At 39.3% G+C, this 27436-nt stretch overlaps 1 protein-coding gene across 10 annotated transcripts in view; it reads left to right on the top strand.

Moving 5' to 3' along the window:
- Positions 1-27436, top strand: part of HLCS (holocarboxylase synthetase) — a 211741-nt gene that overhangs the window by 26379 nt on the left and 157926 nt on the right. For all 10 annotated transcript variants that reach the window (XR_005226123.2, XM_043538250.1, XM_043538249.1 and 7 more), the window contains one exon: positions 1159-1341. Coding sequence is in view for 9 of the 10 variants with exons in the window: in XM_043538250.1 (XP_043394185.1) it covers positions 1159-1341 (183 nt within the window). In the remaining variant the exon portion in view is untranslated. The remainder of the gene's footprint in view (positions 1-1158; positions 1342-27436) is intronic.

Genomic DNA, 27436 nt, shown 5'->3' on the forward strand with positions numbered 1-27436 from the left:
CACTTTCATTTAAATGTATTTGCATATAGTAGAATAAAACAAATATACATTTTGTATTCTACTAAATGTATGAAACATCTTGGAACTTCTGTGAGATAAAATATATAATTTTAGGAGGGCTAGGCTGGACTCTGCATTTCAGCTCTGCTTCTTAGGGCTTGTACACATGGAGAGTTAGTGTGCAGGAAGGTAGGATATGAATGTACAACACTCTAGTTTGCCACGTACTAAATCTCTGTGGATCCTGCTACCGTGCACTAAAAGTTTTGTGATTAGCTTTCATTTATTGGTCTTTGAAGTACTGCTAAATAGTATTTCCAAAGTGCACAATAGAACTCTTATCGTGTGGTAGCAGGGTCCACATGGCCAGTTAGTGAGCAGCACGCTGGAGTGCTGTATATTTGCAGCTTGGCTTGCCGATTGTGTAGACAAGCCCCCAAAGTTCACCTCTAGTTTGAAAAGTGATTCTATATAAAATGGCATTGTAGGTTTCTGAGTCAGTGTTCCAGATATAATCAGTGCAGTTCAAAAATAAAAAGATGTTTTTCTAATTTCAATCCTGTGATTCAACTTGGAATTAGTCAGGCTGGGTTCTTTCTACCTTGTTCATCTCTACCAACAAAAATTCTGCAATCAGAACTGAATTCTACTGGTTCATGAGCCAGAGTGGAATCCAGAGCAGCTTCATTTATATAGTGCTAACAGAAGAAAAAAGTAGCAAAAACTTCTTTTAGTCAGTAAGTAGATATGGACTCCAAATACATGCAGGAGACAGACCAACTGATTAAGAAAGGGGCATTTTTACACACTTTTAAGAGAAGAACTGTAGTTTACCAATAGCTCTAGTTTCCTCCTTGGAAGTTAAGGATTCATTGGTCTCTACTAGTATTTGCTACACCTTGGATATGTATTTGTTTGACAGGCTTTTAGGATGTCAAAGCCCTATTTATTAATATGTCTTGTTTCTTCATCGTATAAAATATAACCTTATTTCTAACACACAAGTCGCACTGAATTTTACATGGCTCTTGTACTAAATTCAGCTAGTAGTAAGTGAATAGATACCACACCATTTTTAGGTCTGCTTTGCTTTTCTCTACCTCAGCTGCTGTCTTTCGTGTTAGTGACTTCTTTCTTTTTCTTTTCCCATCTCCCCAGATATACTTGGAAATGGATATTGCCTCTCTGACTACCCAAACCCAAGAAGATTTTAATTTACTCAAAATGAGCAATGCCAAGAGATATGAAGTTCTTAAGGAGATCCTGACCTTGCTTGGCCTGAATTGTGAATTAAGCGAAGTTCCTTCACTAACTCCTATTTATTTGCTTGCTTCTGATGAGGTGAGCATTCTACTTCAATTGCGGACATAAGAGATTTAAACTAACTAGCTTGATGCATGATTTAAAAAACCAAAATAATATTTTTATAGTTCTGGGGTAGAAAGGTCTGCCAAGTTGTTAGGGCCAAGTAATTTTAATATGTACCAAAAATTACTAAAAGTTCGTCTAGAGAGATGAGAAAGTGTAGGCCAGATCTTAATAGTCTCTCAGTGCCAATTTAGGGGTGTGACTTCCACTGTTTGTCACATGGGGTTCTTCACCATGTCTTATGAGACATCATGATTAAAAACAAAACCATCAAATTACTAACTTTGTGGGTTTTTTGTTTGTTGTTTGTTTGTTTGTTTTTTTTACAAAAAATTGAAAACACAAATAATAAACCATGGTGACTTCAGTTACAGTCTCTTTTATCTGTCTCTCCATGAAGAGTTTTTAACAGAGATTATGCCATAGAGGGTGGGCCAGTTTTTGGTGGGGGTATTCTTCTCTAGATAAGTCAATACCGAAGAGATATTTTCAAAACTAGTATTTGAGTCCTGTTTTAGTGTATCATACATAACTAAAACAGTTTATATATGGGCAAGGGAATTTCATTTAAGGGTAGGTGAGTCCTGCATGGTTTATCATGGATAACCTAAACTGTTCAAAAATAGGCAAAGGTGAGTGATCTTAATTAAGTCTTACGAAACTTAAATATTTAAATTCAGTTACTTTAGAGGCCATTCTAGCAGCTGTCTTGAGTCAGACAAATTAACGTATATTAAGAATCTTAATATTCAAATTAAATCTGTTTCTCTTTTTACTAAGATTAGTTTGTTTCCTCTCCAAGAATAATAGTGTAAACCACTTTGGTGCTTAATGGGAGAAGCTGTTACTGTCTTAAATTACAAATAGCATTTCCATATCTCATTAAAATCATTAGAAGAAAAAAATAAATCTGATTCCTTGGCAGTGCTTTGGTAAACTTTCTCTCATTCTTTGTGATATCATTACGTTGCAGAAGCACTGTTGTGTTGGAAGGCAATTGCTTCTTGACGCTGTATGGTAACTGCTTCTTTGTCACACTGCTGACGTTTGCTTGCTTGAAAGAGATGGCATGACTAAGACCGGAGTGACATTGAGGTTAAGAAACAGAAGCAGAGTATGCTGCTTGCTTAATTCAGAGAGATGTATAGTCTTCACATTTCACAGTTTCACTGGAGGTGCAAGGCACACCCCTTTTAGGGCTCATCTGGATTTAAATATTGGCTGCTGTCACCTTTTCATTGGTTTAAGACCCTCATGGGACAGTTCAGGTAGTATCTTCAGCTCATGAATATGAAATTTGTTCCCTATGGAACAGGGTAGTAACTGTATATTGTTGTTGTGGAGGGAACTCAAATGTCATTTGTTTTAACTCTTTCTTGTGTTTTAGTCCTTTAGTTTTATTAGGGTTTAATAGGAGTTTAAATTCTGTTTTAAATAAGTCAGACTTCCTTACTTACATATCTTTTAGCTTTAAAATAGCCTTTCTAAGCTTAGATTAATTTAAAAAGAGTCTTCAATTTAAATCAGGGGTCGGCAACCTTTCAGAAGTGGAGTGCCGAGTCTTCATTTATTCACTCTAATGTAAGTCTTAGTCTTCATTTATTCACTCTAATGTAAGGTTTTGTGTGCCAGTAATACATTTTAATCATTTTAGAAGGTCTCTTTCTATAAGTCTTTAATATATAACTAAACTATTGTTGTATGTAAAGTAAATAAGGTTTTTAAAATTAAATTAAAATGCAGAGCCCCCTGGACCGGTGGCCAGGACCCGGGCAGCGTGAGTGCCACTGAAAATCAGCTTGCGCGCTGGTTGCCTTCCCCTGATTTAAATAGTCCTCAAAGAATGCATTGGCTCTTCTTGTAAATTCTTGGAGTAGTGGTTCTTGTGTGTGTTTGAATTTAACTAGAAAGTTGCTTGAACACTGTCAGATCACTAATTCCCCAGTTAGCATAAACATTCTGTACTTAAATGACTTTTTATCGTATTAACCAGTGATGATAATAAATGACCATGTTATATTTATAAAAATATAACAGATATTTTACTAGTTATATGGCAGTTGCATCAGGCAGTTATGAGGCTTACTTTTAAATACAAGTCATTTGCAAACAAACATATCAAAGATGCTTGTACATTTCTGAGCATTTAAGGAATAAACAAAGGACTGCTACAAAACATTTCCCAACTTTACATATTTTCCTTAAACCACATGAAGGCCTTAAAGTGTTTATAAAATTTTAAATAAAACTATTCCTCGACTATTTTGTTAGAATTTAAAACTGAAATTTTTCTTTATAAAGAGAGAAAAGGGTGAGAAGGGGGTGAGGGCAGAGTCAAGTCTCCTGAATCAGCTTTTTATGGCCTTGGCAAACCAGGTGCTATATATTGCTTACCTTGAGATCCTAGAAAAAATATCTTCACATTCATTAACAAGGGAGAGACTCTTTGAGCAGACACTCCTGTTGGGTGTTTTGCCTTTTAATCACAGTTACCAAGATTTCAGTCAACAGTCGTTTTACCTGTAGTTCACAATTAAAAACTCTTACCAAACATTCTGTACAAATTAAAAAAAACCATCACGACTAACACTTAAATGTTTTTCTAACCTTATATAAAATAAAGTGTATAGAATATTACAACCAAATAAACTTTAAAAACTGCTTTCCAGAGTCTGCGATTGGACCTGGTGGTGATAACATATGTATGGGCCAGGAGGAGGTATTCACTTTGAAGCATTTCATGTTTGTCATTTATTAGGAAAGCAGAAATTTTCTAATAATTTTCTTTAATTACCCTGAATACTTAATTTAATAAACCAAATAATTACAAACCAATATGTAAGCTGCTATTGTCCAAAAGCCATGTATACAAAAGTACTTAGAAATATTTTTTCAAATTTAATAAAAGTCCAGGTAAATTTATAGCAATCTAACATAATAAATTAAAATAGTTGTATTCACTGTAGTCAGTATTGAGGTTTACCCCTTATATAGCAAGTAATAAAAATGTCTAAACGACTACTGCTCTTTTATGGTTCTTTAGCTGCTAAACACACTTTTGAGATTTACATTGGGGAAACTGTGGGACTTGAACCTTTTAAGAATTTGGCTTATTGCTGATGGAACATTTTAGCCCTTGGTTAATAAGACATGCATTGTACTTCATTTGTGTCCTTGCACAGTATCAAAATGCTCTACAGAGCAAAACTGTGCTAAGCTATAGTAAGAAAAGGTTTTTAAGAGATTAAAAGGCGTAATTAACTTTATTTCTACTAGAGATAGAGAATTCTGCATATACAGGGCAACACAAATGAAAGAGCAACCCCAAATTATGGAGATCTGATTGGGAAGTGAGGAGGTCAATACTGAAGGACCATAATGTATGGGAAAGGCAATATGAGGAGTATGTAGTCAGAAAAGTGAGAAGGAGATCTTTAATAATCCTGAGGGCATTTTTAATATTTGTGTTACAGATAGGCTAGGAAACCAGTGAAGGTGCTGCAGGTTGATATATTTTGTGCAGTGAGAGAATAATCTGCCTATTACCCAGGCCCCCTAAAATTTTAGAGCATTGTTATGTATAGGCCTGATTGTTACTTGATACGTTCGTCACAATTTCATTGTAGACAGCTTTACAAAAACATTGAAATGTGACACCACAAGATGAAATGGCTTAAAGTAAAATGAACAAAGTTTAAACTAGTAAGAGTCCCTGGTTCACAAGCAAACAAAACTATAACTTACATTCTGTTCATTTGCCCAATATTAATTGTAATTTAATATCTAAAGTCTCTCAGGAGGAGAACTGTATGGAGAGGATCAAGTTGATAGAATTTTCTCTAATATTGTTGCCCCAATCTCTCTATCTTTCTCCCTTCACACCCAGCTTTCAAACTGTACCATGTAAGAATCCAACAGTGATGCTAATTAATTTTTGCTAATGCTTGCCATCTAGTGGCATATTTTACATTTGCAGTTCCGTTCAATATGTTTCACAAGAATCTATTGGACAGTTACATGGTTTAAATTGAGTTTACAAAAAGCAAGTGGGAAATGAAGGGTCATTTGAGGGTTATTGGTTTTGCTGTGATGTTAGGTTTCAAAATGCTATAATCTTTGTATGTGCAACATCATTCTTAATGTTTTTAATATACATTTTCAAGCTGATAATTTAGCACATTTCCAGAATAGTATCTGAAAGGAATTTGGAAGTATTTAAGAAGCAATTACCAACCTAAGTATTGGAATAAGTTAAGAATACATAATCACTTAGAGCTTTCTGATAGGTTATTCATTTCTCTAGATGTATTGTGGCTTTCACTTACATAGAACTTTTCATTTGAGGTATTCAAATCCTTTAAAATAATTTCTGATTAAGATTCAGCACTTTGGAGTACATATGTGTAATCTGAAGAATAGTTAAGTGACTAGTTTAAAGTCACACAGTGAATCAATGGAATGAGAAACGTAGGAGTCCTGACTCCCAGGCATTGCAGCATTACCAACCTCAACCATTTAAGTCATGAGTCATCCCCCAAAATAAAGATGAGCTGTTGTTCGTCGTAGATATTTAAAATCTGTGGCTACTCTTGGTTTCCTTTCTGCTGTTTGAGGTTTTAGAGTTTACATTTTCAAACTTTATTCTGTACCCATGAGGATGAAAAACTTTTATGTTCTTTTAAAGTAAGCTGCGATTCTTCTTTGAGAAATGTCACTATGGGTGCTCCATTTCAGGTGCGTGTGCGCCACCTACGCCTTTGGAGATTTTTTGGTAGCAGTGCCTGTTCGGCCTGTGCATGTACTCTACGCATACTCGTGGCCTGTAACGAGAATTACTCCCGAGGGTATTCTGTGGCCCCCCCCCCCCCCCCCCCAAAAAAAAAATTCTGCACACAATATTTTAAAATTCTGCAAATTTTATTTGTCAAATAATGGTGGAGGCACCAGCTTGGCATTGGGGAGCAGAGGCCACTGGCTGCACAGAGGTGGGAGATCACTGTGCAGCTCCCCCCTGGGACACGGGTTCAGTGGTGAGGCTGCACCCAACCCCGACACAATGCAAGGACCAGGCCTGCCCCAGAAACACCCCAGGGCCCTGTCCCTCTGTGCCAGATGCACCAGGTGTGCGTAGGCAGGCTCAGCAAGGCAGGATCCAAGTGTGAAGGGGCTTAGTGTGAGGGGATCCACATGTAGGTTGAGAGGGTTTTGTGTGGGACAGTCTGGGTTTGGGTGGCTCAGTGTGGGATCCAAGGGCTTGTTGGGGAATTCTGGGTGCAGCGGTAATGGGACTCTGCAGGGGAGTCCAGGTGCAGCTGGTTGGGGCTCAGTAAGAGGGAGATCCAGGTGCAGGTGGTTCAGGGGGAGTGGGCCCTGTCAGAGGGGTTCTGGGTGTCGGGGGTGTGTGTGTGTGGGTGAGGTTTGTCGGGGGGGTCTTGATATGAGGGGGTCTGGATGCACAGGTGTTGGGTGGATGGGGGAGCAGCTTCCTGTACAGAGACCCCTCCCCCTGCAGCTGAGGAGCAATGGGTGCAGGAAGTACTGAAGTTTTCAGGGCTTCCTACTGCCAGGGGAGAAATCTGGGGGTGGGTCTGACACGGCCTTGGATGTCGTGCAGGGGAAGAGGAAGTCACAGTCTCCCCAACCCAGCCAGGACTAGCAGCTGAGCCTGGTGCAGGGTAGGAGCCACCAGCCGGGTCTTCCCGAGTCCCGCTCACTGCCCCACGGTGATTTATCTCTCTGCCAGCTGACCTGGGCACCTGAAACATACTGCTGGGGAGGGTCACCTGACCGCTCTTGTGACTTCCCTTCGCTGCCATGTCAGAAAGTAATTTTTCTGTGGGGAAGCAAAGAAATCTGGGAGGGGGGGGGAGATATCAATTCCGTGCTTGCGCAGTGGCACACAATTCCCCCAAGAGTAGAGAATATATAGGTCTGCACTGGCAAACTGCCCTCGGTTTTTTCTCTATCACCTTCAGCCTGAGATGGAGCATTGTGTGTCAGCTTTACTGTGCACAGTTAGGTGGTAGGTAGTTCTAGTTAGTTAGTTAGGTTGTTAGGTTGTTTTTCTGGTTGTTCTTTCCCTGGTTTTTATTCCCCCTCCCCTCTCCCCCCCCCCCCCCCACACATTTCAGGGTTATGTTCAGACTCTTATTACTGGGGTTTCCTGGCCAGGTGGAGTAAACGGGGGGGAGCAGAGATAAAAAAGGTACCACCTGCTTGTACTCACGCGGTGGCGCTCCAGGTCTTCAGCGGCACTTCAGAGTCAGGTCCTTCACTCACTCCAGTCTTTGACGGCACCGAAGGACCCCACCGCTGAAGTGCCGCCGAAGACCGGTGTGCGAGTGAAGGACCTGACGCCGAAGAGCCGCTGAAGATCCAGAGCGCCGCCGGGTGAGTAAAAAATAAAAAGGCGCCAATCCATTAAAAAGGTGCCACTTGTGCTCGGTGGGGGAGCGGCTGCTGCCCCGCTTTCCCCCCTCCCCCCGGCTACGTTACCGATCCTGGGACTCCCAGGCTTTAAATATTGCTCTTCCTTCCAGGAATCTTTCCTGGGTAGGGATGGACACTCTGGAAGTGCTTTGCGGATATCTATATACCTTCAAAGGTGTAAAATCTGGTCTTCATTTACAAGTACGTTCTGTAAGAACCGAGAGATAAAATTCAGGCTCCTCATGATGGAGCTAGCCCTGAAACCAGCTTCTGATCAGAGCTCCAAGAATCCCCCTCTACATAGTGTCCCGTCCACCTCTGGATCCTTGTCATTAAGAGCTTCAATGGGTAAAACTGTTGCTACCCCATTAGCTGCCAGGTGCTTGTCGCTGAAGGCTACCAGGGATAAGACAGTCACTATCATGTCCACCTTGTGGTCTGGTTGTGACGTTCCTCTCTGGTGTTATCTGGACTGGTGATCTGCTAGGTCCCTCCAATCCTTGACTCTGGGAGCCAGCCTTACCCTGCTCTGCTGTGAGAACCCCCACTCCTGGGCTGTTCAAGCTCAGCCTCTGGCATATTAGCTACTTCTTGGGCTGTGCAACCAAATGACACTAGCCAATATCTCTGGTCCCAGACGACCGTAGGAACCTCCATCTTGCAGTGTCCACTTATGCCCATTGGACGCTACAAGTTTATGTAAGTTTGTCAATTTAACAAAGAAATTGATATGTACCAGGCTTGTTGTCCCATGGGGAGTTTCTGACACGCTTCAAATCAAATGCACTGCCTCAGGGAGAATAAACAGATTTATTAACTACAAAGATAAATTTTAAGTGATTATAAGTTAAAGCATAGCAAGTCAGACGTGGTGAAATGAAATAAAAACAAAACGCATTCTAAGCTGATCTTAACACTTACAAACTTAGATGCTTCTCACCCCAAGCTGGCTGGTTGCTCTTCAGCCAGGCTGTCCCCCCTTTGATCAGCGGTTCAGTCGCTTGGTATGGTGTCTGTAGGTGTAGGTGAAAGAGAGTGGAAGAGCATGGCAAACATCTCTTCCTTTTATCATGTCCTTTCCTCTCTCTTGTCTCTGCCCCCTCCCCTTCAGAGTCAAGTGATCATTACTGAGGGCTTGTCTACACCACGCAGCTTTTAGCAACAAGACTGTGTCAACACAGCCTTGTCACTAAAAGTCAGCGTGTGTGAAAGCTCTTTGTTGGTGCTGAAAGACAAAAGTTCTGTCAACAACTTTGCAGTGTAGACATACCCTGAGTCTCTCCAAGCAAGATTGAGCAATTCCCCTGGTGTGGCCTCATGCAGGTGAGTCATTGCATTGTAGCTCCCTTGCTGGACAATAGCTGTTGATGGGTTGTATGACACCCCGCTCGGGCGTTATTTTCCTTGCTGTTGCCTCTGGGGAGCTAATATCTGGCTGATTCCCCCAATTTACAGCACGTTTTAGTGACAACCATACTACACAATTCTCATAACTTCATATGCATTAATGATACGCATATATGGATAGAGAAATGACTTTCAGCAGATCATAACCTTTTCCCTGATACCTTACAAGGCATGCTTTATGTGTAAGATCACGATTATATGAAAATAAGGCATATGGGGGTTACAGCATGCTCCCCCAAGGTATAGAATGTCACACTGGGTCACCGAAAGCCTTGGGGGGGATGAGGGATCAACAACTGTGCCTGCAGTGTCAACAGCTGGTATGTACTGTTAATAGGAGCATGACTTACATCCCCTTTAAAAGAGGTCTCTGTCACTGGAGACCTCTGACCCCAAGAGGAGTGTTACTGAGGCTGCAAGTGTGTCTGGTACCGCAAAGGTGTATAAGGCTGTTTCTAAGAGCCATGCCTCTTCTGTACCAGATCTTTTTTTTTGGAGGACCACCTCTGCTAGCTACTGTATGACAAAGAGGTCAGCACCGTCTGGTTCCTCAGTACCCTTGGTACCTACTTCAGCACCCTGGACTGCTCCATCTGAGACTGTACCTGCGCCGGCACTTTTCTTCTGGTACCGCAGGAGTTCCAGGACTTGACAACTGTTTGTACCCAGTGAATCAGAGTCTCCTCTACTGTCCGGGTCTGCACGTCTTTTGGTACAGAGATCCTCTGGCTCACCATTGGTACTTTTCTTGTTGACATACACCCCCTCCTGTGATTCCCTAATTTCTGCCATCCAGGGAGAGCACTTATCATTCCCATGGAATATATTGAAGGAGATTCTGACTCTCGACTCTGGGGATCGCCTGTTTATTCAGTGGGATGTTACTTCTCTCCACTTGTGGAGGAGTGGTGACCTTGACCTCTGACCACCTGGGGTGACCAGTGGTGACTGCCTCCTCTTATGCCTTATGGCCTTGTTGGGATCCATGGGTCCTGTACCTCCAACAGTTTCTGAGGGCCTTGAATTCCTCCTACAGGGAGCATACACATTCTTGATCTCCCATACTTTCACTCCCTCGTCATTTCGGCCCGAGGGCCACATCTGGGTGGGGAAATTGTATGTAGCGCCATGAATGTAGGGCTGGGGTAGGGGGTTGAGGTGTGGGAGGGGGTGCGGTGTGCAGGAAGGGGCTCAAGGCAAGGGGTTGGGGTGCAGGAGTGGTGTGGCAGGGGGCTCAAGGCGGGGTTGACAATCCTGTGGGCCAGATTGAAAGCACTGATGAGCCGGATCTGGCCCGTGGGCCGTAGTTTGCGCTCCCCTGATGTAAACTCCGATAAATTTAACACCTTTATTGACTATTTTCCAAAGGAACATCAGAAATAATTTAAGGCCATCATAAATGAAGGTCAGCTCTTGGCCACAGAGGCAGTTCCACTTCAGCATGGTGGAAAGGGTTCTATTCCAGGTACTTTCTGGTCCCCCGTAGAACGAGGGATAGAGGCCAATGTTAGATCTCAGGTATTGTAACAACTATGTGAGATTCAGAATAGTGATTCTAGCACTATTGACTATAATTTCTTCTCTGGAGTCTGGAGTTTTGGTTTTTGTGACTCTTGATCTTCAGGACTTGTATTTCCATGATGTGATTCAGCTCTCTCACAAGAGGTTTCTTCAGTTCACAGTTAACTACAACCACTTCCAATACCAAGTGCTCCCTTTCGTCCTCTCCTCTGCTTCAATGGTATTCTCAAAGGTCGTGGCAGTCATAGTCTCTCATATACATCATCTAGGCATAATTGTCTTCCCTTATCTCAATGATTAGCTACTTGGGTCAATTATGTCAGGATGTCATAGCAACCGTATCTAAAAACATAAAAATGGCCATACTGGGTAAGACCAATCGTCTCTCTAGCCCAGCATTCTGTCTTCTGACAGTGGCCATTGCCAGATGCTTCAGAGGGAATAAACAGAACAGGCCAGTTAGAGTGACAGTCGTACAGTCCCAGCTTCTGGCATTTGGAGATTTAAGGATACCCAGAGCATGGGGTTTTGTCCTTGACCATCTTGGCTAATGCCATTGATGGATCTGTCCTCCATGAACTTATCTAATTCATTTTTGAATCCAGTTATACTTTTGGCCTCCACAGCATCCCCTGGCAAAAAGTTCCAATAGTTGACTGTGGGTTGCGTGAAGAAGTACTTCCTTTTTGTTTGTTTTAAATCTGCTGACCTGTTTCATCAGGTGATCCCTGTTTTTTGTATTATGTGAAGGGGTGAATAATACTTTCTTGTTCACTTTCTCCACACCATTCATGATTTTATAGACCTCTATCATATCACCCCTTAGTCATCTCTTTTCTAAGATAAATAGTTTATTAATCTCTCTTCATATGGAAGCTGTTCCATAACATTAATTATTTTGTTGCCCTTCTCTGTACTTTTTCTAATTTTAATCTATGTTTTACTGAGTTGGGACAACAAGAGCTGCACGCAGAACTCAAGGTGAGGGTGTATCCTGGATTTATATAGAGCCATTGATATTTTCTGGCTTATTATCTATCCCTTGCCTTATGGTTCCTAACATTTTGTTAGCTTTTTTGACTTCTGCTGCACATTGAGCAGATGTGGATAGTTCTCTGAAAATGAAAATATCTTTCTTGAGTGATAACAGCTAATATAGAGCCCATCATTTTGCATGTATAGTTGGGATTATGTTTTCCAGTGTGCATTATTTTGCATTTGTCAGCATTGAATTTCATCTGCTATTTTGTTGCCCAGTCACCCAGTTTCTGTGAGATCCCCTTGTAACTCTTTGCAGTCTGCTTTGGACTTGACTACCTTGAGTAATTTTGTATTGTCTGCAAACTTTGCCAAGTCAGTGTTTGTTCCTTTTTCCAGATAATTTGTGAATATGTTGAACAGCACTGGTTCCAGTACAGATTCTTGGGGGACCCCACTATTTACCTCTCTCCATTGTGAAAACGTGACCATTTATTCCTACCCTTTGATTCTTATCTTTTAATCAGTTATTGATCCCTGAGTACAATGACAAGGTCTTTGTTTCACACTTTAGGCCTCCAGATCAATCTCACAAAGTCTGTCTTGATCCTGGTTTGATGGCTAGATTTTTATAGGAGCCTCTCTAGATGCTGTGACAGCCAGGGTTTACCTACCTGTGGGCAGGTTTATGAATCTACAGAATCTTATTGCAAAGATTCAGTTAAGCCCTCAGATTTCAGCAAGGAATTGACTTCAGCTGTTGCGCCATATGGTGGCATGCATCTTCTGACCCTGTACGGCAGATTACATCTCCAGTGTTTCTAGGGATAGCTCAGGGCAATGTGCATACCAAACAAGCACAGTGTCAACAAACAGGTTTCTTTTCCCTGTGAGGTTCTGGATTTGCTCACTTGGTGGCAGAACCCCTCCAAACTCTGTGCGAGAGTTCCCTTCTTTCAAACTCCTCCGGCCATTATCACTTAAGACATATCCGTCTTGGTACAGGGCATGCATCTCTGTGCTCACACCAACTAGAGCAAATGGTCTTCCCATTTGCTCTCTGGCATAGAGACTTCTTGCTCAACAGAAGTGCAACAGATGATGATATATAGTAGAAAGGAGTCTACACATCACACTTACCTACAGAAACGGCAGAGATACCACTTCTGGCGTACCCATCGAGAAGTTTCTTTTGTCTGCTCTTCTCTTTCTGCTGTCGCAGACTACCTGCTGGAATTAAAAAGACCTGGTCTTTGGTCAGTGTTCACTTGTCAGCTATAACAACCTTTCATTTACTGATAAAAAAGGTTTTTCGGTTTTTGCTCACTCCACTATGTTGAGATTTCTGAGCCATCTGATTTAATCTTTTTCTACAAATTATAGAACCCACTTCAATGTGGGATTTGAATCTTGTCCTTAATTACCTTATAAAACACTCTTTTGATCTACTAGTCACATGTTCATTGGTTCACCTATTGGTGAACCCAACTTTCTTGGCAGCCATCTCTTCTGCCTGAAGGGTTGGAGAACTGGGGGTTTTAATGCTGGACCTCCTATTTACAGTGTTCTTCTGGGAAACGGCCTTCTTATGATCAAATATTAAATTTTTACCTTAAGTGCATTCTGAGTTTCATGTTAACTAGACCATTCATCTCTGTTTTTTTCCCTAAACCATGTCACACTCTTCAGGAAGCTGTCTTCTGTATCCTGGATGTTATAAGGGTATTAGCCTTCTATTTGGACGGAACCAAACCATTCAGAAAGTCACCAAGGCTGTTTGTTTCAATTGCAGACAGATCCACAATTTTCACTCAGTGGCTTTCAAGATGGATCTCTGGCTGTATCATTTCATACTATGACTTTGCCACCATTCAACCCCCTTGTAGAGTGTTATCCCATTCTACAAGGTAGCAGTCTACTTCTGTGGCATTACTTAAGAATGTTCTAGTAGTTGAAATTTGCAAAGTGGCAACCTGGACTTCAATACATACTTTTTCCAAGCACTATGCCTTTGTGCATGCCTCTAGATCAGACTGCAGTGGGCAATGCAGTTCTGTCTTCAGTATTAGATTCTGTTCCAATTTCCCTCCTCCTTGTGGGGTTACTGGTTGGGAGTTACCTGAAGTGGAGCATCTATAGGGACACTACGTGAAGATGGATAGGTTATCCTATGGGAGTTCCACTATCTTGCTTTCTGTTTTAGAGTTTTGTCTGTGGGATTTTCCAATAGAGAAGGAACTGAGGGCTGTTTGCCTTCACAGACATATATATCTTTGTTCCGGGGCACGCGGATGCGTGGAGCACATGGGGGCTGAACAGACTTTGCTACCAAAAATCTCTGATCAATGGTGTAAGTGACGTATGCGCACCTGAAGTGGAGCATCCTTAGGGAGACATGTTTTGAAGAACTCCAGTTACCGCACAAAGCGAGTAACCTATCTTTCTCACATAAATGCATCACTGGGGCTTCAAGAAAAACACCAAATACCTCAAGTGTTGGCACTTTCCTTCTGAAAATCAGGACACATTAAAAGAGCCCAAGTTGGGCACACAGAATTGCTAGCCATTTCAGCAAATCTTGGCATGTGCCGTAGTTGAGTCTTGCTAACAGAGGGCCTGTTGGTTTTTATACAAATCACTAGACTTAAATTTGGAGTTCGGTTAGATGTTCAGGCTTCCATAGCTGTAATCAAATTGGCGGGATTAGCTTTAAATGTGTTGTACACAGTGGAAACAAAAGAGCTAAGTTTTTTTGAATGGATGAGGAAACCAATGAGATGTACACTTGTACACAATGCAAGTAAGCTACATAGTTTGAATGGAGCACCCTTCCTCTGAACTGAGACTTGCAGTACATGCATTTCCTGCCTTTTGCATATGCAAAAACTGAATTGATCCAACATCTGAGGGAAATTATATTAGGAGAAATCCGTGTATACCTATGAAGTTGAAAGCACTGCATGTAGAAGAGCAGTGTAGAAAATGGGAAGATTTGGGGAAGAAATATCTAAATATTAAAAGTGGTGACATTGAAACTTGCACAATTTAAATTTCATCACTCCAAGAAGTTACACTAGGCCTGGGATGACCAAGTTTAAGAAAAAATGTTAAGTGATGGGGTCAGTATGTTACGACGTGGAATTGTTCCTTGGTTCAGACGCTCTAGATTTATGCACTGATATTCTTCCAAAACAAAGCCCAAGGATTCAGCTGTCACATATCCAAGTTGGAGATCAGATGAATTGGAGGCTCTCCTAAATAAACAATAAATTTTATATTGTACTGTATTGTTAAAAGTAATAATTTTACATTCTGAAAATTAGATCAAATTATTCACAAGACTGCGGGCAATGTTCTTTGGTCATTTGTCCGTGGGCAGCTAAGATTCAGAGTTAGGTGTCTGACAAGAAAACATGGTCGTTGTATTTTTCATGTTGTCTTGTTTTGTCAGATAAAGGAAAATGAGCTACTTTTGCTGCTGTGATTGTCTAGAAGCATTTGTTTGTTCTGCCTCTGTTTTAGACTAGTGTGTCCCAGCAATTGCTAGTTTCACTCTTGTTCTTAGTCTGTGTGTGTTGCTTTTGGCCTTAGGTTTTAGCGTTGTCCTTGTTTTAATACAAATTAAAATGCTACTGCCACTACTAGTCTAAGACTGCGAGATTGTCTCCATTCTAAAATTTATTTCAAATTTCCATAAAAGTTCTAATACCTAAATATTATGGATAATGTCAATCTGATCATATGGACTAGAGCTAACATAATCCTCCACTAGTGCTGCTTGCTGTTGAGTGATCGCTCTGCGTCCACAAATACGTTTTATCCCTTCTCTCTCTTTTTCTCAGTAAAGAATAAGGTAATGGGGACTACTGGAGAATATCAGCACTAGGGCCACTTGCGCCTCACAAATCGGACTCCTTATTAAGTTGTGAAGTGTGCTTTGCTTCATACACATAAATGCATAGGCTGTTTTTAATTAAGTTAATTTTGGACAACCCATATTCTGCCATTGCCTTGCTGTAGGACAGTGAAAGCAATATTTGCAGCAAGAACAATATATTATGAAAGGCAGGTTACTTGATAGCTAAAAGTTAAATGTGTATGTGTGCACTGTTTGTTAGTGGCTTGGTGGTTTTAAATGTCATTTTAGAGACGGCCATTAAAACCTTTTCCTTCAAAAATGTATAAAATGAAATGGCAAATTGTCAGTTTTAATGTTGCTACAATGAGCAAATTCTTTGTCACTAGGCAGCTGTGTGGGATCAAAGCACTGAAATAATGTGAATGGTGGTTGCTATAGCCTGTTGAATCTGGCACCCACATGTTCAGTTTCAGCTTCATGTATGTAGATTTGTGGGGGTGTTTTTGTTTTTGCAGCTTTGCCTCTAAAGACTCAGAAATGGTTAAAAGATATTTCAGCTGTAAAGACCAGGATTGTCTTTCATTGCTGTGGGTTTCAGTATAGCATTTTCTGGCTTTTGCAAAGCCTTACAGCAAGAATATTCTCCTTGAAAAGATTAGAGAGACTTCAGTCACAATGGTGATTTAAGTCCATCTTGAAATGCAATATGTCAACAACTAAACTTCTTAAAAATGCTCCCTAACTCAGGCTCCCTCAGCCTGACTCAGGTTTGCAATATGTTCCAAATGGGTGATAGCCAAATGACAATAATTAATCATAGCCTACATTAACCCAAAATACACGATGGATTCTCCCATTCTCTGTAGTACAATCTAAATTCAGGACAACCTGTTTTGACTTGAGTTTTTCTGCCTTGAGCCTCAATTCTAAATATTTTTGTTCTTGTGATGCTATTGGCTGTCTCTGATTTTAAGTCTTTTTTTTGTCAGTGAAAGGAACGTGAGGCTTCCCATCCTGAGAAAATCTAAATTCTGTAGGATGGGAAACGTATATGCTTAGCAGGCATTGTAATAAACCTAGCTTTCTGTATACATTTTTGAGACAATAGCCTCTATAAAGTTTTTTTACCTCATAGATATTAATATAGATTATAGAACATGAGATTAAGACTTCTGATCTGCAAGTTGTGAAGTATTTAAAAAAAAATCTCTAAAACTAAAATATTTAGTGAGTACTAGCTGTGCTAAAGAAGGTTGCAATTTTTTTATCTCCTCATATTTTATTTTACAAAACAGTCTAGTAATAGTAGAGACAAGAAAATAAGAATGGCCAGGCTGGGTCAGACCAATGGTCCATCTAGCTCAGTATCCTGTCTTCTGGCACTGGCCAATGCCAGATGCTTCAAAAGGGAATGAACAGAATAGGCCAGTCATCAAAAATGGGTTTACTGTGGATTTATACAGAGGCATTTTGATATTTTCTGGCTTATTATCTATCACTTGCCTTATGGTTCCTAACATTGTTAGGTTTTTTTAACTGTGGCTGCAAGGTGAGTGGATGTTTTCAGAGAACTGTCCACAGTGACTCCAAGCCCTCTTTCTTGAATGGTAACAGCTAATTTAGAGCCCATCATTTTGTATGTATAGTTGCTATTATGTTTGTTTACTACTTTGCATTTATCAACCTTGAATTTCATCTGCCATTTTGTTGCCCAGTCATCCAGTTTTGTGAGATCTCTTTGTAAGTCTTCGCAGTCAGATTTGGACTTAACTATCATGCGTAATATTGTATCATCTGCAAACTTTGCAACCTCCCTGTTTACCCCTTTTTCTAGATCATGCATTTCACATGAATAGCTGAGTAACACATGAAAGGAGTATATGCTAATGGTCTTGAACAGACTTGGAAGGGACCATCCTTACCAGTAAACTTTTTGCACATTTTGATAATTATGCAAAACATTTAGTCTTTCTTACATGACGCAAATGGATATTTAGCCTTCTGTGAAATCTGGACATTTCATTTTAAGTCTTAGTTTCTTCATATGTTGCACTTGCCTCTTGCCATGTGCTTTATGCCTTCTTGGTTTAAGACCTTTAGTATTCTCCTCCTCTAATTAATGATGGTATTTTTATAAAAAACTCAAACACCAGTGTTGTTTAATGTTGTGCAAGCACTTTTACACAGATTTTTAAGATGTTTTGAATGTGTAATCACAACACATATAACCATATTCTAAGTAGAGATTTACTACTCTTCTCCTATCACCCCCAAAGTGTCATATGTAGGCAAGAAGAGGAAAGTACACCTCAGTCTCTTCTTCCCTCTCCTCCTCCCCCTCCCAGCCAATATGACAAAAAGCAGCAGCCCTTTAGAAGTGCCTGTTCCAGGAAGGGAACATGCTTTCTGGGTAGAGCTGCTCAGATTTTTTTATGTAACTTTTTTTTTGGTGGAAAATGCCATTTCAGTCAAAACTGAAACTTTTCATAGGAAATGGTCAGTTTTGATGAATCCTTTGTTAGGAAGTTTCTCAGCGCTAGGATGGAATTTGTGTGTGTGTGGGGGGGGAGATTATATATAAAGTCATCTCAGACGAGTCAATAAACTGGTGGTCAGGGCTGTCACCAGGCATGTGGGAGACTCAAGTTCACATCCCTGCTCTGCCTGACTTGGAGACCTGGGACTTGAAGCCAGGCTTCCTACATCCTAGGTGAGTTCCCTAGACACTGGGACTCAATGAATATTAAATTATTTATAGAAAGTAGAACAGCTCCTACAGGGGGGAGAGCAAAAAACTAACAGCGATTGTATGGCTTGGTGGTTAGGGTGCTCACATGAGATGTGGGAGACCTGGCTTCAAGTCCCTTTTCTGGATCTCTCTCCCTGGTTTTTCCACACAAAGAAAAAGATCTTGATTTCATCCCAAAGCAGAATGCGAACATTTTTAAAATCTCAAAGTATTTTTTGTGGGATGGGAAAATCATTTTCCACTCAGTTCCATCTCTGGATGGGATTCAGTAGCAGCAGGCAGCCTGAGAGCTGTGATAAGAATGATGGATAAGGAGCAGACCAGCAGGCTGTTTCAGGTAGGAGCTGCAGTAATAGCAGAATAAATCTTAAACAGAGCCTGTGGGAAAAGAACAGACTCTGCCTGACTCCCGCACCTTCCACTGCCTTTTTATGTCCTACCTAGAACTCCTGTGGCACTTCCCCATCCATTGTGGGGGGTGAGTAAAGTTTGGGCTGCAATTGAAACCTTTGGATTAATTTCTTTTTTCTCCACATAGTTCAGTTCAGTAGGGTAACCTACCAATCTCTGACAGATTGTTGCAATGATTTACTTTTACCTGTTTTCTGAAGTATAGACTTGGTTTCAAATGAACAAGATAGTTTTTGATACTGATAATAGATGTTTGAGGGAAAAGTTGGGCAATAGCAATCTCCTGCTTTTGTTACACCTGCTTTTCTTGTCTGTTTCTTAGGCTTGGACAGGTCTTTGACTAGCAAATAAAACACCTTTAAATCCTTTCTCTTGATGGCCTGATTGCCCTTTGTTTCTTGAACAGATTAGTGGATTTAGTATGATTCTACTCAAATGTATACATGTGACCAGAACAGCATCCTGCCAACCTTTTGGTTTCCTAGAGGCATTATGTTGCTTGATTTGTTGAATGAAAACTGTTTTAACCACCTCAAGAACTAACAGATACAGGTTGCTTAATGGAGGCAGCCTTCTTTAAAATAAATAAATTAATTAAAAATAATAGAATAGAACTGTGATCAAGTTTTTTGGTGGGGAGTGTTTTGAGTTCATCTTAAGACAAGAGTGGAAAATTTAGACGGCACCAAAAGTAGTTAAATTTAAAGTTCTTAAACAAAAAATACTCCAACCCATTATTGCTTTTTTAAGATGTAAAAGGTCAAAAGATCATGCAAACTCCAAGGAGTCACATATTCCAGCTACACTTTTTAAAGAGACTGTAGAGATAATATCACACCTAATTGCATTGGCAATCTAACAATTGTTTATAAGATGGAGGGTGAGGATACAGGCATAATGCGAAGCACTTAAGTACTAACTGTTTTTTCCTGCTGGGCCCATCTCTTCTATTCTTGCATGTGGGCAGTAAAGTGAAACATTTTACAGGACTCTTGCTTTTCAGAGCCTGTCAGTGAACTGAGTTCTTGTAAACTTTGATTGCCTGCATACAAGAGAGTAGGTGGAGAGCCTGTGGTTACTATTTATGTGTCTGCTACCTGGTGTCAAAGTGCAAACTTCTGATCCACCAGCCTTGATGTCATTCTGGATGCATTTTTATTTAAATTGCAGTTCTAGTACAAAAAGTGATTACAAAAACGGTATCCTGAAGTTCTAGGTTTACTTTCTGACTTCCAGTAGAAATTTGCTAAATTTACGAGCAGAGATGATTTTTCTAGTTGCCAGCTGAACTGTACTTCTTTCTGGCTTCTGTCATATCAGAAGGCCAAATTCTGTTCTCAGTTATCTGTCCAAACCTGTTGTATTTCAGGCTTCGAGTTGGATCTGCTTTAATGTCTAACCAAACCAATAGCTAATAATTAAAAAAAAAAAAAGTTAGATTACAACATTGCAGAATGTTTGATAGTGAATTTCTCAAGGCAGAGACTGTGGGCATGTCTATGCTGCCTCACAGTTTGGACTAAGGAGGCATGCATAGCAGTGTGCATCAAAGTACTGCTCTATAACTCCACTCTCTTGGTATGAACCTAAAGGTCCTGAGTTTGCACTAATGTAGTTCTCTTCATTCTACTGTAGTGTGAACTAGGGGCCTTTAAGTTGTGCCCAAAACATCAACACAGGATTTACAGCGCAGCACTTCGATGTGTGCAACTTTTCATGCCCCCTTAGTGCAAAGTGTGGGACAGTATAGATGTGCATTTAGTCTATTCTTGCTTGTGCAGTGTCCAGCACAATATTTATCAGAACCTCTGGGCACTGCTGAGGGCATCGCATTAAAATAGCTAGATATCTCTGTAATTTGGGAAAACTGGAGGCAGTTCTGACCTGTTCATTTAGATGTTTTAACTGAAGTTATCTTACCACAAGGTGTCACTTCTGAGCTGGATTTACAGAGTTGTTAGTAACAACATTGTAAAATAAGGAGGGAGAATAGAATTCTTTGATGATGCATTGTGCATAGGCTTACACATGTTCACAGTGGCGGAAACATTTAATTATATTTGACTTTCTCCAATTGTAAAACTATGGAAATATCACAAGAATTCATAGGGTGTGTAATATCAAAATACAGAGAAACCTATAGGAGAGGCCATCTTTATTAAGCATCCTCCTGTCTTAAGAGTTTATCCCAAATGTGGAATTGGACTGTACTCAAGAACACTACCTTTATTAAACTATTTATTGTTGGTCTACTGAGTGTTCAGTGGAGAGAGATTCATTATAATTAATAAGAGAATTGGGAAAAGCTAGTATGATCTATTTTTTTGTAGCTAGGGAGAAAAGCAAGTGGTGGTTTCCTTTTGAATGGCAGTAATAAATGTATGTTGTATATTAAACAAATGAGAGAAGCTGCACCTTGAATTCATGTAGTATTAGGTATTCATGGTTGTTTGTATGCCATATATTGGACAATACTTGTAAAAATATATAGCACTTTTTGGAGACACGTTACTTTGGTATATGTTTGAATAATTTGGAAAAAGTAAGGACATCTTATTGGAGCATATCTACATTATATGTAGCAATTTCCAAAAATGCTGTTCATGATACTGTAAGAATTAACAAGTTGTTAATACATTTTATCCAAAGTTAGCCCCAAATATTCTTATAGATTTATCTTTGATGTTAAATTGCTACATGCTGACACCTGACCAAAGTGAGACTCATTATAGATACTGTACTCTTACTGCATTTCAAGGCTTGCTCCAGGTAAGCATGTACAGTATACTGTTTCAATCCTCATTCTCCTTTGGTTGCCCTGTTCTTTACACTTTATTTTAAATTGGAGGACAGAAAATATTAATATAGTTCTACTAGTAGCTCACAAGGGTGTCTTAAAATAAGGAAATGTGAGTGTCACGCTCAGGTTTCTATTACTCCATCACATCCACAATATATAACTATAGTTCAGAGAGTGAATGCTCTCAGCTCCTGAGCTTGGATCTCAGATAGTGTGCTGTGTTGTGAGCCATTATGTTGGGCTAAGTCTTCTTGCATTCAGCTTGTCTTTGCTGTGGTTGCAGTGGAGATCTAAATAATAAAAAAGAATCCACAGTGACAATTAATAATCTGATCTATACAGTCTGTGGTTCTGTGTCACATACATGCACATGGTTCTGGTGTAATGTAAAGAGATTAATAGAATGCAAAATAGTCAGTTTACAACTTTCAAAAAGTCATAACTGAGTCATAACTCCTTTAGAGTCAGAGTTTTATGGTATTGCCCTAGAACAGATGGGTGGCTTTAGATAGGTAGGCTCCATGACATGTGAAGAACTCTCTGGAGATCCATAGCAATTTGGCAGTGGTTCATTTAACTATGACATCACTGGTAAAGATCTGGCAGAAATGGAGTATTTCCAAACCGACTAAGCTTAAGATTCCCTGGCCTTCAGTGTGACGTGTAGCTAATTTTTGTGTGAAAGACCTGCAAAATGAGAACAGGGTTGGCATAATGTGGAGTCTTGTGAAATGCTATTATATTGCCGTTGCTCATAAATAAAGGTACAGTCCTGTAACAAGAAAGATCAGTATTTCAGTTCTTTAAATATATAAATTACTGCTTAGATTGTGCCTCTTTAACTAAGATATTGTATAGAATTTAATCAAAACAAGATTTATAAATTATACGCCAAATTAAAATTAGAAAATCCAATTTTATTGTCCCTATACACTTGAAATATATTGCTCCCAAGAAGAGATGTAACTTAGGCATTGTCTTTATTTTAAACAAACACTTATGACAGTGGGGATTTGCTGATCACAATGAATGCACTTCTGTCTTTGATGACACCTACCAATTCTTTGGTAATTGATTTATCCATGCCATAATGAGGAATTGATTTGATTCTTTGAAGAAAAATATCAGGTTTTAGATTGTGGCAAGAATTTGTCTATCATTTTAATCTCTTTAGAAAAAAAAACTGAACCTACCCGGGAAAATTATGATCAAGGTTAATAAAAACCTTGCATGACTTCGGAAATGTTGGCAATATTCTTTCATTACTGGGTGGGTGGGTGGTGGTGGTGGTGGTGGTGGGGATTTAAATCTAAAGTTTTACTCAGTATAATGCTTCATAGTAGTATTGTTAAGAAGAGATTGAAAACTGTTTTGGATTCTATTGTATCAATCACTTGAAGGTTCATTTTAAGACGTAATTTGAGCTCCCTACAAATTAAGAAAATCCTGAAATTCCAGATGCACTGTGAATGGAATCTGGCATATGGTTGTCTTGTTGGCATGGTGCAAATCTTACAATGAAGGGCTAACTAAATAGCAGCTGTTAGATTAAAGCAAATGTTAAAAAGCCTGGGTACAGTTTTTACAACTATGAATATTTGTAAATGTCTTTTAGCTTTTTTTAGCTTTTGTTGTATTTGGCTTTCTTAACATAAACTGGAATACTCAATTATCAGGTATTGAACTGAGGACAACTCTAACAGTGACCACATTACAAGAAAATTAACAAGGAAGTTAACACAAAATAGCATTGAATAAATGCTTTTTATTGTACAAGACTTTGTCTTTGTGAGGCTTTCAGATCCATTTCCCACCATTGATAACACCAGTTCATCTCTGATATTACACATATTCCTCATAGAATCATAGAATACCAGGGTTGGAAGGGACCTCAGGAGGTCATCTAGTCCAACCCCCTGCTCAAAGCAGGACCAACCCCCAATTTTTGCCCCAGATCCCAAATGGCCCCCTCAAGGATTGAACTCACAACCCTGGGTTTAGCAGGCCAATGCTCTAACCCCTGTGAAAGTGATAAATTAGGTAAGGTACAGTGGACACAAACATTCTTATTATTATATTGTATAGACCTGCTCTTTACAGGATTAAAGGATCTGGTACCTAATGCCAGTGACTGGCTTGAGACCTATCTGTTCTAGCATTCCCACTTACTAATACTGAAGCTCCCCTCCCTCTGCATTCATTCAGTTTTGGCAGCTTTCTTGGTGTGGAAGCTTCGTAAGAATAGAAGACCAATGAATTCTGAAGCGTGTGTACCAAGGAATGCTGCTACATGATTGATGGTGGTGTGAGAATAAAAAGCTTCAGTGAAGCAACAAGATTGCAAGTGATAAACATAAACTGAATAGGCAATCAGACCATCTTAAGCACCTTCCATTAGATCAATCTGGATGGTGCTTGATTTGCAAGAAGGCCGCATCCATTTGGAATTTGCTATGATGATGACTGACATTGCCAACCTCGAGTATTCAAAAATCATAAGTCAGGTCTCCCAAAATCAGGAGTGGGTCAAAATAGGGTGACCAGATAGCGAGTGTGAAAAATTGGGATGGGGTGGTGGGTAATAGGAGCCCATGTAAAAAAAAAAAAAAAAAAATGCCCCCGATATCGGGACTGTCCCTATAAAATCGGGACATCTGGTCACTCTAGGTCAAAACCACATGAAACTTTTCTAAAATTTTGTGTTATTTTTCTATGCCTTCTGGTATTTGAGCCTTTAGGATGCACTTGGGTTATGTTTTCAAGCTTTTCTAATACTTATGGTTATGGAGAAAATTAATTTTTTTAAAATGAAATCTGAGATCTCACTAATTAGTTAAATCCAGGAGTCAGAGGTTTAAGAAACACATCAAATATTACGTAATAAAATGCATAAATTGGCAAAATTGTATTACTGTGTGATAGTCTTACTTTGCTTTTTTGAGTTTCTGTTGAAAGGATTTTTCAGTTGTAGCAAGTATGTCTAATGAATCATACCGATAGAGTATAATATTTGAAATGGATATTTCAGGGGCATATGTGATTTGGATGCTGTTGCCTCTGCTCTCGTTCAGCTCCTTTGGTGTATGTTTTGGCTACTGTTCTGGCTTTAACTATTGTATTTAAGAGTCCAGCGAGTAAATGAGTATAGAAATACCTAAGCATAAGACATTTTTCCTACAAAAAGGCTAGAGAGAAATCTGAGGATTAGTAAATGATGACCAAGGTTCAGCCTACCCTATAGTAAAGGGTCTGCAGTGCTCATGGCATTTTGCAAACCCTTTGATCTTGGGGAGCTTGTGGTAGCTGGCAGCTTTGTAGCTTCTGCTGCTGCCTCTTACTCCTGTGCAGTACCAGCATGAAACAAATCTACCAGTGAACTTTGGCTAAAGAAGACGTGCTGCTGCAATGGGGCCCTACCTGGGAGGAACAGGTATGTGGTTGAGAAAGGTATCCCATAACTGCCTACTGCAGAGTTTCTTCCTCTGAAGCCTCTGGTACTGGCCACTGTTGGTGACAGCTGCTCTGATCCACTGGGGGTATTTCCTGTGTGAAGAGAAGAAAGGAGCGTCTGCTGTAGACATGGTGAGAGGGAAACTGGGAGATGAGCAAAACAGGAGGATATTGGCTGGAGGACAGGAAGCAGGCAATCCCACATGAGTGGGTTCTTTTGAAAAATTAATCCCCAAGCTCCCAATTTATAGATTGTTGAGTCCCTGAGAGGACTAAATCCAGTGTGATGTATATCTATTATTTTAAAACGTCACTTATGAAACTTTTGGAATTCTATGCAACCGTTTTTCCTTTATTCTTTGAAAACTGAGAGAATGCTTTCAGTCAGGTAGGTGGTACTGTCTGAGGTTTTGGCTCTAAAGATGATTTTTGATGACGCAAGTCTATTGGGAAACTTGGAGCTTAATAGGTACAGAGGCGGTACCTATCTTTAAGAAAAGGGGGCAGGACAGTCAGGAGAGATTTTTGAGAAAGAAAAGAGAATATACAAACTTAAAAATTGCATCATTAATTTTGAAATGAGACCAGGTTTTTTTGATGATGTATACTTTTCCCCAGAAAAAGTAAATGAATTTAAAACAAGAAGGGCTGAAGCAGAGAAGGTGAAGGAGGAACAAGGGCATTGGACATGTTGGATAATAGTAAAATAAATGTGATGGAAAATCTAAAACTAAGAGCTGTATATTGTCAATACTAACAACAATATATTTTACTAAGCTTTTAGTTGTTTTACTAATTCTGTCACTGTTTCCCAGACTTTCAACAAACAATTTTATCTTTAATAAGAAACGTTTTTGCTCATTCTTGCTGTAAATAAAAATGCCATAATACTATTAATTTATTTTAACAGAGCTGATCGTATCAATCTGATTTATTGGCCATATTAACTGGGGAACAAAATTCCCATTCTGTATTTGTATGCAGTACTGCTTACTTTAAGTGAGATATTTAAGGTATCTGTATGCTGTATTAATTGCTTTATATTTTTATCTTAACTATTTGTTATTTAAAAAAAGCATACTAATCAAATTCTTCCACAATTCTTTACTTTTAAAGTGTAGCAAAAACACTTAGTGATCAATTTACAAGTTTGGAAGGTTTGTGTGCTTTTTTTCTTTATTCCCTATGTATTCTTCATATATTTTTGGGTGTGATGTTTTGCAGTAGAGTTACTCTTCAGAAAATAACAGCTTCACTCTTACTGCTACATAGGTGTTACTGCTAAAGAGTTGGTTAATACTAAGCAAAAAAGAATAATTAGAAGTTATGGAGCTTCTTGTAAATGGGCTTCTTGTTTTCATGGTACAGTAATGTCTGCTAGCCCCTCTGTAGTTAATGATCTGTTGTTATTTCCATTAATTCCTTATTTTTGGATTATTAGATGCCATGTAGCGGAATTCTTTGCAAGGTAGACTACAGTTGTTTTTATCTTTCATATCTTTCCAATAAAAATAAGTTTTAAAATCTACTGCAATAGTTTTACCTTTATTCATCACATCGTGCTCTGTGGTATCACAGCACTTGTAGAGTATGCAGTATAGACAATCCTCTACTAGTTAGTTCCTGAAATACATAGATGGGAACTGCTGAATGAGGTTTGAGCATTAATTCTTAAATTCTTTTAATTATCTTTCCTTTCAGTTAAAGTAGTAGTATGAATGTGTTACTTGTCTAAGGCACTAAACAGTTACCTGGACATGCAGTATCTCGTTCTTCTCTCACTTATTTTTTGTTCATATATTTAAAGATTGTCCAAATGAAAAATATGTTTGTAATTTGTTTCAAAAAAATTGCTCTTGGTCTAAAACTTTGCATATCACATTCAAGCCTAGGATAAATCTTTACACGAGATTTATGAATGCTGGGAGAAAAGGAGATTTACCAACAGCTGAACGTGTGCAGCTGTAATTAAAACTTTTCAAACAAGATTTGAAACTGACTTTGTTTGCTTGACAAAGGATTAAATATCCATACTTTGTCCATGTATGATACCTTATTTAGTTAACTCTTTATTAAGATTATTTTTTCCATATAAAAGCTATGTCGGACTTAAATCTGTATTTAGAACTCCATAAATAACAAAAATTGATGTTGACTTCATATTGTATGCCTGAAAATCCCTTCATTATATGTTAATGAGAAACATTATATATACTCATTCAGTATTAATTAACTATAATATTCTAAAATAGCTAAATAAAATTATGTTGCCTGTTAGAGAGTAAAATATAGATTGTATATTGCCTTTTTATACAAATATTTTTTGATAAAAGCAGCCATTTTTGGGTAGTCCTCAAAATCATCATAAGAGCAAATTAGCAAATTTTGCTCATTCAGATACAGGAGTTCTTGTTTAAATAGACTTTTTTGGCCTTTCAGAATTCAGTATGGTTCTCTTTTATAC

The sequence above is a fragment of the Chelonia mydas genome, chromosome 1 (genome assembly GCF_015237465.2).
Source record: "Chelonia mydas isolate rCheMyd1 chromosome 1, rCheMyd1.pri.v2, whole genome shotgun sequence".
Lineage (NCBI taxonomy): Eukaryota > Metazoa > Chordata > Testudines > Cheloniidae > Chelonia > Chelonia mydas.